Genomic DNA, 16,592 nt, shown 5'->3' with positions numbered 1-16,592 from the left:
AGAGCAGCTAGCGCTACTTCTGGAATCACCGGAAGTGGCACTAAGCTGCAGGACTTCTGTCCATCCCCAGGAAGCCCACACTACCTCCATTTTCACTTGAGGTAAGTAGTGGGGAGCTTCTCGGGGGTGGGAGGGAAATGGGGGTGGGGCAGACAGGACGCCTCACGAGCGACTGGTCGAGGCCTTGCGAGCGACCAGTAGATCGCGATCGACCTGTTGGTGACCACAGAACTAGATGGAGTGTGCTTGTGTGTGTGAGAGTGCATGAATGTGATGTGTCATATGCATATGATAAACATTGATTAATCTATGTATGTTCAATATGTTCAATAAATGTGGTGTGTTGCCTTATCCCTCTGAAAAAGATCAAGATCCCGAGAGCTTTTTTTAAGCATAACACAACCACAGTTAAGTTGCAGCCCTTGGCATGTGGGCATGTGCTGTGGGAATCATTCATACTCATAGACTTTAAGGTCAGAAGGGACCATTATGATCATCTAGTCTGACCCCCTGCACAGCGCAGGCCACAGAATCTCACCCACCCCATCACTGTGCCTCCTGTGAGAGCAGAACAGAGGATTGGGGGTGAGGGGATTCGTATATTTTGGGAAAGGGTTCTGAGTCCTGGCTCCCAGCCAGGCGCCTTGGCCCCTGGCCCCTGCACAAAGTGCATGGTGGGAATACGAGTTGGGGCAGCAGGAAAGGGGCCAGCCCAGCAAGCAGGTGGGAGAAAATCCTGCTTCCTCTATGCACAGGGGCAGCGCCTTTCCAGTGGAGCTAATTCTGCCCCACCTGCAGCCTGTCTCCAGTAGCTCTCTGCCCCAGCATGGCTGGCTTTTGGGGAGAGTAAGTAGGAAGTGGGGCTGGCTCTGCCAGTGAAGAGTGGCCTGTCCCCACCACTGGAAAATGTGAGCATCAATCCCACTACCTCTCGCATGCAAAGCAAGCACTCTACCAACTGAGCTAATTCCCCTGCTGTATAAAGTGAAGCCTTCTTGGAGACTCTTCCCTTCTCCACAGCGACGTCTGTCTTCTAGGTCAGTTAGTCATGGGAAAGGAGAAGGCTCCAAAAATGCCTCAAGGGCAACTCTCAAGGAGACTCCCTGCAGCAAAGCCATGGGGGGTCTCTGAGATGGCCCCTGCCCTGCAGCCTGTCCCACCTGGCCATTGTCATGGACTCTCTGTGAGGTCATCACCTCCCAACCTCCATTAGCCAATAAGCTGAGGGGCTGCAAAAGGCCCTTGTGATGTCACTGCCACACCCACCCCTGCCCTCCAGGGCTAATGTCCTGCCCCAGGCAACCCCTTTGCATGGCTGAGCTGCTCCCAGGGGTGAAAGTGACACATTTCTTACAGGGCCTGTTCTATTGGGCACCACCCCTTGGGCCAGGGAGGAGGTTCAAGGCAGGAAGTTGGGGGGAGGGGTTGTGATAGGACAGTACCTGTAAGAAATTAAAATGTGGGCAACTCAAGGTGGGGATTTGGGGAGTGTGTAATAGTGGTGGGGGGCTCAGGGCAGGGGTGAGGACGTGGAAGGGTGGAGAAGTCAGGGCACAGGATTAGGGATGGGGGAGGGTTGGGGCTGGGACTGTGTGTGTGTGTTGACGGGATCAATGAGACTAGAATCCCAGCTCCCTCTGCTCTGGGCTCCCTGAGGCCCTTTAACACACAAGGGCTTTCTCTGCAGTGCGCTGGGGAGAGAAACCCCTGAGCCAGGGACCTTTAAATATTTCATCTTAGGCTCCCCACACTGAGCTACTGACAAACCCATCTGGCTCATTTTTAACTGTCCGGGATGTCTGGCAGCCGTGTCACTAACATGATGCCGTCGTGCCCGGCCCAGGAAGGCGCGACTGGTGTTTCCTGCCACCTGCAGTTTGACTGGCTCCTTCCCCCCATTCCTGCCTTAGCTCCCGGGCTGACCTGGCAGATGAAGTGGTCGGGGGCCCAGCAGCCTGGGCAGGGAGTCGGGTGGCCAGACCCTGGTGGCAAGAGTCTTGGTGCTACTTGTTTCCCTGCCCCCTCTGGTGCCCTCACTCCCCACCCGCAGCCCCTGCTGCCTGCCTGGGTCCCTGTGCTGTGTCAGACGCTCAATGAACCCTCCTGTTTCACACGGGCTGGGAGTGGCTCTGGGCGAGGGCACAGGGCTGTGGCATTCCCTGTGGGAGCGGGAGGCCCCCGGAGCCCAGAGCGAGTGGACTCCCCAAGGGGCCCACGGTGAGACACAGGGGGTTGGCGGCTCAGGGAGGGGCGGTCCCAGGAGGCAGAGGGCACCTGTGACTGTCGGCTGGCAGCTGACACTCTGCTCCTCGCTTCCCTCCCGCTGCTTCACCTCCCAGGGCTTCTTTCTCCTTCCCTGTCCATAGCAGGCAGCTACACAAAGGCAAGTCACCAAACCAGACACCCCTGTGGCCAGCATGGCCTCTCAGGGTGCCCCCGCCTGCCCCATGCTGAGAGCCAGGCCCAAGGAGGAAAGAGGTGGGTGGGCCCTCTTGACACCAGGGTCTCACCACCCATCTTCTTCCTGCCATCAGCAGCCACAGTCCCTGTCAGCCACTGGGTCAGCACAGGAAGGGGGGCAAGAAATGGCCAAGTAGCGAGTTAGGGTGTGAGGGGCAGGCAAAGCTCATCTTGCCTTGCAGGGCCACCAGCAACAGCATCTCTGTTGTGCACGGCTGTGGAGTAAAGCATCCCTGAGGGAGAAGTGGGGATGTGAGAGCAGCCCCTGAAGTAGCTTAGTGGGGGGTGCATTAATGTGAAGCGTTAAGGGCCCCCTTGTTCAATCCCAGTCCTTGGTGGAAATCTTAGCTCCTGTGGCTGAGCCCTTGTGTGGGTGCGTCTACACTGGGGTCTTATTTCTAGCAAAGTAGACACTCCAGAGTTGCACATGAAGCAGGGATTTAAATAGCAAGTGCTTCATTTGCATACGCTCACCCATGTGCTGTTTTGAAAGTGAAAGTGCACTCTGGGGCTGCTGCATTAGTTCAAACCAAGCCCCTTGGTTCTAACCCGGGGCCCTACACGGCCCTGCGTGCACACCAGTTGCGACGGCTGGGCCGTACTGGGCCGAGCTTGAGCTGTGCACCCTAGGGGCAGGCCCTCGGTTGCACTCCAGCAGCCGTGGCTGGGCCATGCATGCACCGTGCACCCCAGGGACGGGTCTCAGGCTACACGCCAGCAGCTGTAACCGGGCTGCGCATGAGCTGTGCACCCTGGGGGCAGGCCTGTGCACCGTAGGGATGCAGGCCCTCTCCCCATGGGTGGGCCCATGCATGCGCCATGTGCCCGGGAGCAGCGCCACGTACCCGTGCCCAGGGCAACAGAATACCTGAAGCCGGCCCTGGCTCTAACTAACATTGCTCCTCATTTTGTTTCCTCTGTGCCTTCACCCCCCCAACACACACGAATCCCCCCAACACATACCAACACCCCCCCTTCCCACTTTCCTCTCCCCCTTCCCCTGCTGGTAACACAAACAGGACTTTTCCCTGTTGAAAGAACAAACTCTCTGGTTGGGGAATGTAGAACTGGGGAGGGCCTGGGGAAAGGACCTGGGAGGGGGAGGAGGCTGGGAGGAAGGCCTCAGGCTGGCACCTTCCTCTGGTGGTCCCACTGTCTCATGTTAGGGGGCCTCAGCCACTCTGGAGTGCAGGGCCAGCCCTTTTGGCACCCTGGGCCCGGGCACGTGGCACATGAGCGGGCCTGCCCCCTCAGGGAGCATGGGCTCACCCCCAGGGTGCACAGCACGTGTGGGCCAGCCGTGGCCGCTGGCGTGCAGCCTGGGGCCCGCCCCCGGGGCACACAGTGCATACGCTGTGCAGCCCGGCCTGGCCAGCACTGATGGCCCGCATGCTGGGCCATGCAGGGCCCCACAGCCATGGGGGTAACGGCACTTACAGCTGCCATCAGGTGCCTCCCATTGGTTGGCGCCCTGGGCAGCTGCCTGGCTCGCCAATGCCTCCGTCTGGCCCTGCTGGGGTGGTTCCATGGGGAGAAGCTGGTTCAGGGGAACTTGAGCTGCTGGGCCACTGAAGCAGGCCCCCAGCAGCAGCCTCTGTGCACGGCTCACACGCTCCAGGCCTCCCGGTCATATTGAGTCTCCCTGTGTGGCTTGGGCTCCAGAGCCTGCCCCCAGCTGGTGCCTTGATGCCGCCACTGCAGCAGCAGGAATTTGGGCATCAGTTCCCCTGCTTTTGGGGACAGGAAGCCAGGCTCAGGCCCTTTCAGCCACTGGGGCTGTGCAGACTGGAGCCTCCCCCTACCAGATCTCTGCCCTGCTTCCTGCAAAGCTCTCAGCCTTTTGCTTGTTTCTGCTTCCCTGTCCATAGCAGGCAACTAAAGAAAGGGAAGTCACCAAACCAAACAGCCCTATGGCCAGCATGGGGTTTGAACCCATGACCTTAGTGTTATTAGCACCATGCTCTAACCAACTGAGCTAGCCGGCCTACAGAAGTACAGCTCACCAGTGGCCCTTTCAAGAGAGGCGCCTCAGGCAGCTGCAGCAACATCTCTGAAGCTGCCAAGGGCTCTTCTCTGACAGGGCCACTAGTGACTCACTGTGACGTGGGCTGGCTAGTCCAGCTGGTTTGAGGGTTGGTCAAGGTGGCTGGCGGCCGGCAGACCCAGGGCAAAGAGGCACTTGATCTTAGAGCCAATCTGCTTGTGTCTTTCAGTGCTAACCCCACCTTGGAGTCTCCTCGCCGTTGTGAAGCATGTCTCCAGTGGAGGCCACGTTCAAAGGATCCCACCCATGGGCTGCCTGTTGAGTCCTGTGGAAACCCAAACTGCATGCAGCCCACATGTTGAGTAGCCCTGATCTAAATCATGTCTCTCCATGACAGCAGGAACCAGGGGCAGGGTTTGAACCCAAACAGACAAACTTAAGCCCAACACTTTAGCCAGCAGCAAAAGGGCAGAAGCATGAAAGGTCTCGCCCCAGTTGTCCCAGGGACTTGCTCTCAGGGCATCTGACCATCCCACCTCTGTAACAGGGCTTCCCACCACGAGGGTAAGAAAGCCGCCCCCTCCCCACAAGTGAGGAGGGAAACAGGGGAAAGGAAAATCAGAAAAGAAAAACCCAACGTTCCCAGAGATTGCAAGGGACAAAGCTCTAAGTGTGTGTGTGTGGGGGGGAATCCCCCCCTTAACCTAGTGTTTCCCCTGGCTTATATTTAGCCAGATCCAGCTGGATTAGGCCAGTGTTCCCCAGCCTTTTGAACACCGTGGACCAGCAAACCCATTCACAAACTTTTGGCAGATCAGTAACATTTTATTTGCATATTTGCACCTGCACCCCCACTCTATCCCACACATTCCGCAACCCGCTCTCCTGAGTGTCCCCCTTATCCAACCTTTTTCCCTCCCTCCCCCCCCCATCTGGGCAGGAACAGCAACCCATGAGCTCCTTACCTGCATGAGCAGGGCACCAACAGTGGACTTCCCACCCCAAATTGGTTGGTCACTGAGCAGTAGCTGTCTGGGGTGGCCAGCTTCCAGAGGGTGATTGTAATCCACTTCTGCAGGGGGATGGTGGACCCCTGGTGGGTGTTGTGTCTCTGGAGGGTCGGTGCGAGACAGGCACAGAACTCTATGAAGGTGATCTTGCACATTCAAATGTTCTGCAGCCACTACTGGTCATCCCACCACTCCATGACCAGCCAGTCCCACAAGTCCAAGCTAGTATCCAGCCTCCAGAACCTTCTGGCTACAGCTACATTGTGCTTTCTTGCACAAGAACGTATGCAAATAAGGCATGGGAATATTCATCACCACGCCTCTAGGGTTAACAGATGGGTTTCAAAACAAAAACGGACACACATGATCTCAGAACAGGAGGAGGGGGGACCGGTCAGGAGGGGAGCAGGGCTGGCTGGAAGAGGGTTGGAGAAGAACTAAGGGTGCTCCATGATATTAGCAGGTTGAAAACAAACAAAAGGAAGTATTTCTTCACACAACGCACAGTCAACCTGTGGAACTCCTTGCCAGAGGATGTTGTGAAGACCAGGACTATAAGGGCATGTCTATACTTGGAAACTATTTTGAAATTGCTTCAATCAACTTAATAACTTACAGTCTAAGAAAATAGAAATTGTGTCCTCAGTATAGGGAAGCCTCAGAATTAATCCGAGGCAGGCTCTGTTAATGTTCCTTCCTGGGGGCATGGAATTAAAAATAGAGATGCAAGGCTGGGAGCAGCTGAAGCCAAGAGCTCTGTTCTCCTGTGTCAACAACCTCTGAGGTGGCATGAAATCCCCTCTCCTGTTTCTAACCCTGAAATATCATCATCTTTATGATGTAATTCCAGGCCTCTTGGTTCAGCTTTTGAACTCTGACTGCTGACATTTGCTTACCAGAGATGGAGAGATGCCAAAACAGACTAAGCCATATTGACAAAGGCTTTTGCCAAAGCCAGGGACCAAACCAGGGACCTTTAGATCTTCAGTCTAATGCTCTCCCAAATGAGCTACTTCAGCAATTTCCCAATAGAGCAGAGCTTTCTTGCAGACGAGAGTGCCTACACTGCCATGGGCGCTCTTGCACAAAAGCACAGCATGCACATGGCAGTGTGGACGTTTTCTTGCGCAAGACTTTTTGCACAAGAACCCTTGCGCAAGATGTTCTTGCGCAAGAAGCCTCAAGTGTAGACATAGCTCAGGAGTGGGAGAAACTAACCATCTGCTTTATTTGCAAAGGAGAAACAAATACAAACTTTTGTCCCCATCCCCACCCCACTTAGCCTGGCACTTGCACCTCCAGCCAGGGCCAGATTAATGCATGGGCACCAACCTATGGAGGCACCTGATTGAAGGGGTAAGGGACGCGGCATCAGGTGCCCCCCATAGGTTGCCACCCTGGGGCAGAGGCGTGCATGCAACACGTGCCCGCTGCTCAGGGTGCAAGAATGACTCAGGTTGGCCCTGCCCCCAGCCCAACTCTCCCAGGCACCCCCAGAGAGCAGCACTCACACATGGGGAGCTGGAAAGTGGAGAGACTCCCTGAGACACCAACTCAAAAGGAATCGCTCTGGGTAGGTCTGCACTGAGATAGCAGCCCAGTGGCCAGGCTGTAGCTGGCCCAGCTCAGCTGTACCTGGCCTGGAGGGTTTTTGTTGGGAGTTTAGAAACCTGAAGACAGGGGCATCTCTGGGGGGTAGGGGGGTGGATGTCACAGTGTCAGGGCAGCTGTCATGCCCCCCCCCCCCCAATCTTCCTTTGCTCCAGCCCCACTGCTGAGAGATACTGACCACTGTCATTGCTTAAACTGCACACAGAGCTTGTGGCAAAGGCTAGCATATGGTTAAAATACAATGAACATTCTGGTAAGTTATCAGAGGGGTAGCCGTGTTAGTCTGAATCTGCAAAAGCGGCGAGGAGTCCTGTGGCACCTTATAGACTAACTGAAGTGTTGGAGCATAAGCTTTCGTGGGCAAAGACCCACTTCCTCAGATGCATTTGTTACCTTTGAGTTTGTAATCTGCTTTGCTCTGCCTGTTCTCACTTATCACCACTTACATCCTACAGCTTGTACTTAATAAAACCACTTTTACTTACTATCAAGCCCAGTGTAAACAATTACTACCTATGGGAGCAATCGGTGTGCACATTCCCCTTTCACTGCTAAATGGGGCTTACCCCATTCTTTGGGGTTTGATCCCATTTGGGGAGTGCTATCCCAGGAAGCTGGGCCCTAAACTGCTCTCTCCTCAGACCTGAAGAGGTTCAGCGTCTGTACCAGTGCTCAGAGGCAGGGGTGGGGGCGGAAATCTCAGCTCGGGGCCTTGGCCAGGGGAGACTGAGGAGCTGCCCCAGCAGGACCGGGTGGTGAGAAGCCCCAGAGAGCAGAAAGGTGAGTGGCAGTGGACAGATCAGTACCCCAGGAGGCCCTCCCCAAGGGGTCTTCTGGGACCACAGCCACCTGGCCGGGCAGCTTAAAGGGAACTCAGGTTATACTTTTTCCCCTCTGTGGGTCCTACAAAGGCTAAGATGATTTGAGCTCTGACTGAAGCTTTCCCCACAGTAAAAATAACTCAATGACTTTCTCCCCTCTTAACAAAGTCTGACCTACGTTTGAAGCCTTTTCTGCAATCAGAGCTTCTATAAGGCAACACTCTTGTATGTATTCTGATGACTAGTAATGCAGGAGCACTGACTGAAGCTTTTCCCACAGTCAGAACAACTGAAAAGTTTCTTTCCTGTGTGGGTCCTCTTATGGTTTAAAAGGCTTGTGCGGTGACTGAAGCTTTTCCTACAGTCAGAGCAATTGAAAGGTTTCTCTCCTGTGTGGATCCTCCTATGGGTAAGAAGGTATGAGCCCCTAGTGAAGCTTTTCCCACAGTCAGAGCAATAGAAGGGTTTCTCTCCTGTGTGGATCCTCCTATGGGTAACAAGGTGTGAGCCTCTAGTGAAGCTTTTCCCACAGTCAGAGCAATAGAAGGGTTTCTCTCCTGTGTGGGTCATCCTATGTCTAACAAGGTGTGAAATCTGAGTGAAGCTTTTCTCGCAGTCAGAGCAATTGAAAGGTTTCTCCCCTGTGTGGCTCCTCCTATGGGTAACAAGGTATGAGCTACTACTGAAGTTTTTCCCGCAGTCAGAGCAATTGAAGGGTTTCTCTCCTGTGTGGGTCCTCCTATGGATAACAAGGTTTGACTTCTGACTGAAGCTTTTCCCACACGCAGAGCAATTAAAAGGCTTCTCCCCTGTGTGAGCCATCCTATGGATAACAAATTGTGAGTTTTTAATGAAATTTTTCCCACAGTCAGAGCAGTTATGGGGTGTGTCTCTTGTATGTATTTTCGGATGGTTTGTAAAGTGTGAGTGCTCACTGAAGCTTTTCCCAGAGTCAGAGCACTTGAAGGGCTTCTCTCCCATATGGACCCTTTGATGTTCAGTAAGAGTTTCACAGTCACTACACGTGCAGGGTGACTGTTGATGGGGGATTTCCTGTTGAACGGTTTCTGTGTTTCTTTTCTCCCCTGTGCTCCTGCTACTGGAGTTACCCTGTCCCTCTCCTAGATGATTTCCCTGCTGCTTTTTTGGGCTATGCTGACTCTCACAGCTCGCTCCTTGCTCACGTATCTGGAAAACATGTCCTTCAGATAGTCTCAATAATAGTCCACATGGAGACACTTGCTCCAGTCCTTCCTGCTGAAGACTCTTTTCATGGTTCTCAGTCAGTGTCCCGTCACCTGTTGGAACAGAGGAATGATCCAGACAGGAGTTATTCTCCACGATTAACTGCAAGGAAACTCTAAAAAAGGAATAGAAAAGGGGATACACGCTCAAATAATGGTCAAATTATCATTAGCTGAGTTCGTTGTCCTCCTTCACAACCCTTCCACAGAGAAGAGAACTCAGCCTTTCCTCGCCCACCACACTCTGACTGGAGTTGAAGACAAGCTGAACAGTCAGTCAGACTTCATGAAAACACACAAGTTACATCTGCTATAAGGAGACAGAAATTGGTTTCTGAGTCAGTTTAACTGATTGCCCATCTGTCTGGGTGTTGCTGACCTCCTCTTCCTCACAGCTCAGAGGATCTGGGACCCACAACTCCTCCTCTCTCTCCACCCAGGAGATCACATGAGTTTCGAAGACTGGAAATTGTGTTTGGAGAGCAAAAAACAAAGTGCTGATCTTGTTCATTAAGGTCTTTCCCATTACTGCTTCCAGAGCTGGGATCTGAATCACCCACCCAGAGAGGCTCCTTTCCCCACCTAGCAGAGACTGGGCTCTGGCTGGTACAAGACTCCAGGACACACTCACCTGCAGTAAAGATGCATCACTCCCCCACCTTGGGAATGGCCCAGCTCATTCCCCAGGGCAGCTAAGCGCTCTGTTGCACTCTAGATATTCCATTAACAGCGTACGGGAGTTAGATCCCAAATCCATATTCATTTCTCTCCGTACCTGGCTTGAGTTACAAGATTACTGTGTCTGCAACAATGGGATCCAGTTCTCTGCACCCAGTGTTTCTGATAACAAGCCACATATTCACCTGCCTGAACATGGACATAGGTTAAATGCAGGCTGCTGTATTTAAAATCCTTAGTCTTCATTCACAGATTTGCAGCACAAACTGTTCTCATCTCACAGATGTTATAAACCCATTCCACAACTGAGAGTCAGTGACTTTAAGCATCTGAATGGTGGTGTTATTATTAAATACGTGTGCTTATTATTAAACACTTGTGCTGAGTGTTTGCAGGATGACATCTTAAGATTCATGGGATCAGAATATATCCTCAGTCATGCAGTCTGACCCCCTCAGTGGCACAAGCCATTACATTTAGTCCGGTTACCCAGGCACAAAGCTGTTTCCCCCACAGTATATTTTCTACAAAGTCCCCCAGTGATTTGAAGACATCAAGAGATGGGAGAATCCACCAGTTCTTTGTTCATTTGTTTCAGCAGCTAATCCGCTTCCCTATCAAACATTTGTGCCTCTTCTCTAGCCTGAAATAGTCTGGCATCAGCTTTCAATTATTGGCTCTCACTGAGCCGTATCCATTCGAAGAGGAGGGCCAAATTTTCATGGGGGGGCCAAATAGAAAGTGGCTGAGAGCTGCACTTCTCCATGACATAAATGCAGGAAATGGAGGAACCGGGATGGGCACTGGGAGAAGGAGGATGCTTGAGGTAACGGTTTGGGATACAGGACAGATAGAGGGGTCTAGGAGGGAGTTTGGGTAAAGGAGCCTTTCAGCCTATTTATTGTTTGAAACCAACCCCATATTGAAACTGACTGAGCAGTGAAATCTGAGCCTGAAGGTGCTGTCCATTTTGTGCTTCAACTTCACCCCTTTAGCATCACAAACCTATCGAACAGTGTTTCTCCAAATGTCCACAGGTCCCCATGCAGCATCCCTGGGGCTCCTCACTGATCACTGGGAGATTTAGGGCTGTGTGCACCGTGGTCGCTGGGTTTGGTTAGTAACTTCAATGACAATCCCATGAAGATGTTTTCACAGGAATTCTCACATCATTTAAAGAATTTCCACCAGCAAACTCACCTTGTCTGAAAGCTCCAAGGGACTTTCCTCTTGCTCTCTCCAGTGCAGAGGGCAGAGTGTCTAGTGGGGGAAGGGATAAGAGAGGTGAGATTCCAGGCTCTCCTATTTATAATAATGTCCTCATGATGAACTCTGCGTTTCAATTCTATTAGAGACCAGACAGACTCACACTCAGGTATTTAGTATGAAAGAGTCTGAAACTTTCATTTCCTCTCTCACTCGGGCACCTCCCAGCAATGCAGCCAATATCCCTGCAGCCTCACACCTGTCCCAAGAGAGACAAGCTGTAAATAAGATTTACTCTTCCCTCCTCACCTCCTCCCACTTGTTTTCTCATTCACTTACTGCCTCTTATCATAACCTGGAGCTGTGGTGGTGGGACACATTGCCATGACAATAACTTTAGCCATTTTGATCTCTGAATGGGAGGTGTCACGCTACTGGATTTTGAGGGGAGCAGCGAGATCACTGCTGCACCCATGGGAGGATGTTGGCCCCAGAGGTGGCACAAAGGGGGGGAGGGGGGCATGTGAGGTGTCAAATAGAAGCCTACTTTCTTCTGATTTCATATATGCTCTTCATGTGATTGTATAATGTTGGGAACTGAGGCAGGGGAAGGTTGGCTTCAGAGGCCAGATTCAATAGTCTCAGATACTTGAACTGCTTTCCCCTCATCCATCCCTTCCAGGTACCTTTGAACTCCATCAGAGTCTCCGACAGAGCAATCGTTTTCTGGGAGAAACCTCTGACTTGTTCTTCTAGTTCAGGGGAAATCTCTTCCGGCAGCTGGAATTGCCCCGTCTCACACCTGGACAGACACAATTCCATGTGATTGTATGTCGTTTACTGCTGATATGTTCTGGCTAGTAAGTCTCAGCTCTAACAGGCCTGGAGTTAGAATTCCTCCAATTTTCCCAGCCTGAGAGCAGGGGCAACACATCCCATGGCCATGCAACCTTCCCCTCAAAGATCCCATTTCAGTTCTTCACTTCTGGCCTGGGGATACTGGCTGGGGGAGTAAATGGGAATAGAGTCTCCATGGCCAACTCACTCCTTGGCCTCCAGATGCTGAGGGACAGGAGGTTCCCATGTGAAGGGCTGAAGGAATCTGTCCACTAGGGATTAGACTGTGATACCAGCTCCTCTCAACCCAGCTCCTTCCACACAGGTCTCCAAACAGCCCTCCAGTGGGACAGACTCTTGATCCCTGCTGTCCTGGGCTGAATGTGCTCAGTGCCCAGCAGTGACAGGCCCATGTTCCACCCCACAGTCCTGCGGCAACCAATCCCCAAGGAGGAGACAGCTCTAAGCAACACTTGGTCAGATTGTGCCCTGAATGGGGAATTCCAGAGTCTCAAGTGCGAGGATGAGACCCTCAGAATTAAATGCATCAGAGATATTCATGTCTAACATCTGGCTGTAGAGCTCTAGGGAGATGTGGTGCTAACTTCTGCTCCAAGCCTTTTCCCTGGTCTGTGCACTGTGAGGGGAGTGAGAGCCACGTACCTACTCAGGGTGCTTCTGACGTCCTAGAAAAAAAGACACAAAAAAGAATCTCAGCCCCACTGGACACACACAGGGGACCTCTGAGAAGGGATTTTGCAAACCTGGGAAGAGAGGCCCTGCTTTGGCCCCAGGAACATGGATCCCCTGAGTGAATGGGGCTTTGCCATCTCTAATAGATCTGTGCCTGTAACGCTACAAAGCACAAGAGTCATTCACATGGCAGCAATGCACAAAGTGTTACACTGAGATCTGACAACTGGGACCGAGCACTTCTGATTCAGGAGCCTCTCTTCGCTGTGTGAGGAGCTGGCATGTTTGTCCCTCAGTCTCACCTGCAGGAATTCACTTCCTGGCTTCTGACATGTCCCCTCCAGTTCCCCAATCCTCTCGCTGATATGGGAAATCTGCACAGAGAGGTTCCTGACAGTGTCAATCTGGAACCTCCCAATTTCCTCATCTAATTTCTCCAGCTGGGCTAGGAGTTGCTGCGTTTGTTCCTCCAGAAACTGCTGCAGCTGCTGAAACTCAGCCACAATCATCTGCCTCTTGGCTTGGGTCCATTTCTGTGTGAAAACAGGGAAAGGGCTGGTCAGGGGCATGGATGGCGCCCACGGCCCTTTCACAGGGAGCTGAGTGCGCAGTAGGGCGAATTTCTTGGAAAACTCTAAAGTTTGCCTCTTTGTGATTACTAGGCAGATGTGTCTCTCCCAGCATCTCCTTTGCCCCATGTCCCTCTGAAAGGGATGTTCCCATGTCTGTCATGGGCAGCATCTTTTGTTATTCATGGGCACTGGGAATTCATATCCAGAGCACCAGGAGGCAGGACTCAGCACCAGCCTGACAGAGATACCCAGGGAGGGAAAAGAAGCAAACATATAAATGCACCAAGTGAGCAGACAGTCCTACAGGGGCACATTCAGCTCACCTGGGGAGGATGTCTGGGAAAGCCACAAAGGATGGACATTAACTCATGCACAGAAACGGATGCTCAAGGCCTTTCTACACATGGATCTCAGCCAGCAATTCATGATCCAGGAGAAACACAAACAAGCCCAACCTCACCAAGGCCACACAGGAGTCTGCCTCCTAACACAGCCCTCCCACTGCCAGTCCCTGCTGGTCCATAGCCACAAGCACTTACCAGATACTCCTGGCTTTTCCCTTCTGCTGTTGTTTTCCTTCTCAGCAGCTTTTCTCTTTCCTCCCTCAGAGTCTTCAAATGAGTCTCCAATTTTTCCTGAAGAAACAGATATAAGCACGAGGGCAAATCACATTAGATGTTGGGAGCCCATTTATCTGCCTTTAAGAGTATCCCAGTTTTGAGGAACTCTGCCCTTCTCCAGCAGGGACTCAGCCCTGGACATGGCTTTGTCCATAGCAAAATACACAGGAATGCAGCAGGACACCTACGAGCCTAGGGACAGATCGGTGGTGGCACCTTCATAAAGAATGATGCAGGTGGTTAATAATACTAATCACGTAACCAATTACAATTTTATCAGTGACAGTATTTTTTAACCTGCTGACAGGCAGGGTTGGTAGCGGAAATGGGCTCTCTTGGAGCTAGGGAGCTCTTGAGAGGTCTGCCAGGGTGGCCACAAGAACTGCTGGCCAATGGGAACGCCCAGCAGCTGCAGACTGACGTTAGCTGCCAGAGGCAAGTGGGCACGTCAGGGGCAGTGGGGAGTTTAAGTGGTAATTGGCACCAATAAACGTTAGCTCATCAGTTAACCAGTTTGAACTCTTGCTACAATCTAGTTGAATCCCAGTTCTTCCTGGCATAGACCTGTGCTTCCTGAAACCCTGCTATGGGTGGAGTGAAGGTGATTGGGGCCCCATACAGCATCCAGCCCAGCAACCTCATCTAGTGCCAGCTGCTGCATCAGAGTTTAACCGCTCACGGAGCAGCCCAGAACTTCAGCATCCCAGTGGGAAACCTCTTCTCCCTGCTGAGCCCAGGACTTTACAAGGCATCTTTCTCTCCTAACAGCCACACTTCAGCACTGTTCAGTGATGCTGAGGGACAGGGAGCAGTGTAGTCTAACAACTGGACCAGGGTTCAGGACCGAACTCTATCCCTGATGTGTTTGGCGACTATGAGCAACTTGCTGCCCCACCTTCCCTTTCCACAGTTTGTCTAACTGGACTGTGACCTGCTCAGAGCAGGGACTTTCCCGTGCTGGGTATTGTGCAGGGTCACTGTGCACATAAGGCAAATGACAGCTTATTATTCCTGTTCATTCTATCAGTAACAGCTTGTAACCTCCTCTTCTCTAGTCCCAAGGCAGCTCACTGACAGAGTGGCCTGTAGCTCCTGTAATCTAAACCTCTCTGATTATTCACACCTTCCATTGTGCAAACACCCCTCCTGCCACCAGTGAGGGCTGCGTTTCAGGATTTAGAGCCTCAGAGAAACATTTCCCACATCAAGTATCTGTAAAGACTTGACATAAGTTGCCACGAAGCCAGAACATTTACTTTTTACAGCATCTCTTCAATCATGAAGGCTTTACAGAAGTGGTCACCAACCAGTAGATCGGGATCTATAGGTAGATCTTGGAGCCTCTGACAGGTGATCTTGACTGGTTTGGCTAAGAGGCTATCAAGTGCAGCACTTCAGTTGCCCCTCTCCCTGCTGCTGCACATCTCCTGCCCTTTGCCCTGGAGCTGTTTCCTTCTCCCACCCTGCATTCTATCTCCACAAACAGAGCGAGTCTGTAGGCTGCTTTTGAGAGTGGAGCAGGTGTGAGCCTTCCTCAGCCCCACTGCACCACCACAGAGGAGCCACCTGTGGTGAGCAGTGTTCAGCTGGAGCCTGTATCCTGAATCCCTGTTCTAGTCATGTACCTCTCCTGCACCCCAAGCCTCTTCTCTAACCCTGAGCCCCCTGAACTCAAACTCCCTTACAGAGCGTGAACCCCCTCCTGCACCCCAACCCTCTGCCCCTGCCTGATGAAAGGGACAAAGGATCGGGGAGGGAGAAGGGATGCAGTGAGCAGAGGCGGGGCCTCGGAAAAGGGTCACAAAGGAGGTGGGGCAAGGGTATTTGGGTTTGAGGTAGATCCTGGGTTGCACTTAAATTCAAAAAGTGATACTTTCAAAGGCTGGAGACCACTGCTTTACACTGGTTGGTTCACATCTGTGGCTGGTAACAGTCAGTGAAATTAGCCTGTAATTAAAACCCAATGTTATTTCCCATCACACTGGACAGCCACTCTGTACCTTGTACTCCTGGGCAGCTTCCTGTAAGGGCACCACCATGTGAGCCTGGGATCTGTCACACACCACACAGATGGGAGTTTGATCCTCTTCACAGAACAGCGTCAGAGCCTCCTGGTGCTCCCCACACACCCCGTCCCATCTTGCTCTCTTTGCTGCCTGGAAACTCAGCGGCTTGGCTAGTTCCATCACATTTGCCAGCTGCCGGTTGGGCCGGAGGGGTCCCTGCTGCTCAGTGTCTCTGCCCTGAGGGCTGAGGGGGGCCTGGCAGGAATTGTGCCCACACTGCAGAGCGACAGGGGCTGTGAAATCCTCCAGGCAGACGGGACGCGGCGCTTCCTCCCGGACACTTTCCACGGGGCTCTCTGCAGCCATGGCTGCCGCTGGGCTGGGGACCGGGGCCGGGTCACTGTCCTGAGCTCAGCAGTGGGGGGGCAGGTCCGGGGGGGGGGCAGGTCCGGGGGGGGGGAGGGGCAGGTCGGGGGGGGGGCAGGTCCGGGGGGGGGGGGGCAGGTCCGGGGGGGGGGGGCGGGGTTGAGGCACCAGCACTGAGGACAAAAAAACCATCAAAATTAAAAACCGAAAAAGCCCCAAAAGCTTCGCTCCCCCTGCAGGGTCCATTGGGCCTCCCCCGCTAACCGCCCCGGCCAGAACCGCCCCCCATCGCTGCGCCCCTCAGGCCAGGGCCCCTCCCCACAGCTCTGGTTCCTGCCCCCCACTCTGCAGCCCCCTCACAGCCCCGCTCTGCCCCGCCCCCGCCAGGCCAGCGCGAGCATCAGGGGCGACCGCAGCAGCGGGGGGGCGGCCCGATACCCAGCGCCGGACCCACCAGCAGCGAGTAACGGCCCCAACGGCCCCT

General features: G+C 53.1%; 1 protein-coding gene and 1 non-coding gene across 4 annotated transcripts; both read right to left on the bottom strand.

Annotated features, from left to right (window-relative positions):
• Positions 1-4,371: 4,371 nt before the first annotated feature.
• Positions 4,372-4,445, bottom strand: TRNAI-AAU (transfer RNA isoleucine (anticodon AAU)). The gene has a single exon. It is a non-coding gene; the product is annotated as a tRNA-Ile (tRNA).
• Positions 4,446-6,552: 2,107 nt separating this feature from the next.
• LOC142824466 (zinc finger protein RFP-like) lies at positions 6,553-16,205 on the bottom strand. 3 transcript variants are annotated; one of them, XR_012899336.1, is made up of 8 exons: positions 15,737-16,205; positions 13,656-13,751; positions 12,847-13,077; positions 12,515-12,537; positions 11,701-11,816; positions 11,009-11,068; positions 9,906-9,997; positions 9,056-9,184 (listed from the first exon to the last, which is right to left on the bottom strand). XR_012899336.1 is itself a non-coding variant. In XM_075916465.1 (7 exons), exons 1-7 carry the CDS (start codon positions 16,106-16,108, stop codon positions 8,094-8,096), a joined length of 1,989 nt encoding a protein of 662 aa, XP_075772580.1. In that variant the 5' UTR covers positions 16,109-16,205; the 3' UTR covers positions 6,553-8,093. The 3 variants fall into 3 exon arrangements, 2 of the variants coding, with proteins under 2 accessions (XP_075772580.1, XP_075772581.1); XM_075916465.1 differs by lacking the exon at positions 9,906-9,997 and having other exon boundaries at positions 6,553-9,184; XM_075916466.1 differs by lacking the exon at positions 9,906-9,997 and having other exon boundaries at positions 9,094-9,246.
• Between the last annotated feature and the right edge of the window lie 387 nt (positions 16,206-16,592).

This window comes from Pelodiscus sinensis, unplaced genomic scaffold (genome assembly GCF_049634645.1).
Source record: "Pelodiscus sinensis isolate JC-2024 unplaced genomic scaffold, ASM4963464v1 ctg35, whole genome shotgun sequence".
NCBI classification, from domain to species: Eukaryota; Metazoa; Chordata; order Testudines; family Trionychidae; genus Pelodiscus; species Pelodiscus sinensis.
Note: the sequence above shows the minus strand (reverse complement) of the source record. Positions and strands in the feature narration are given on the sequence as shown.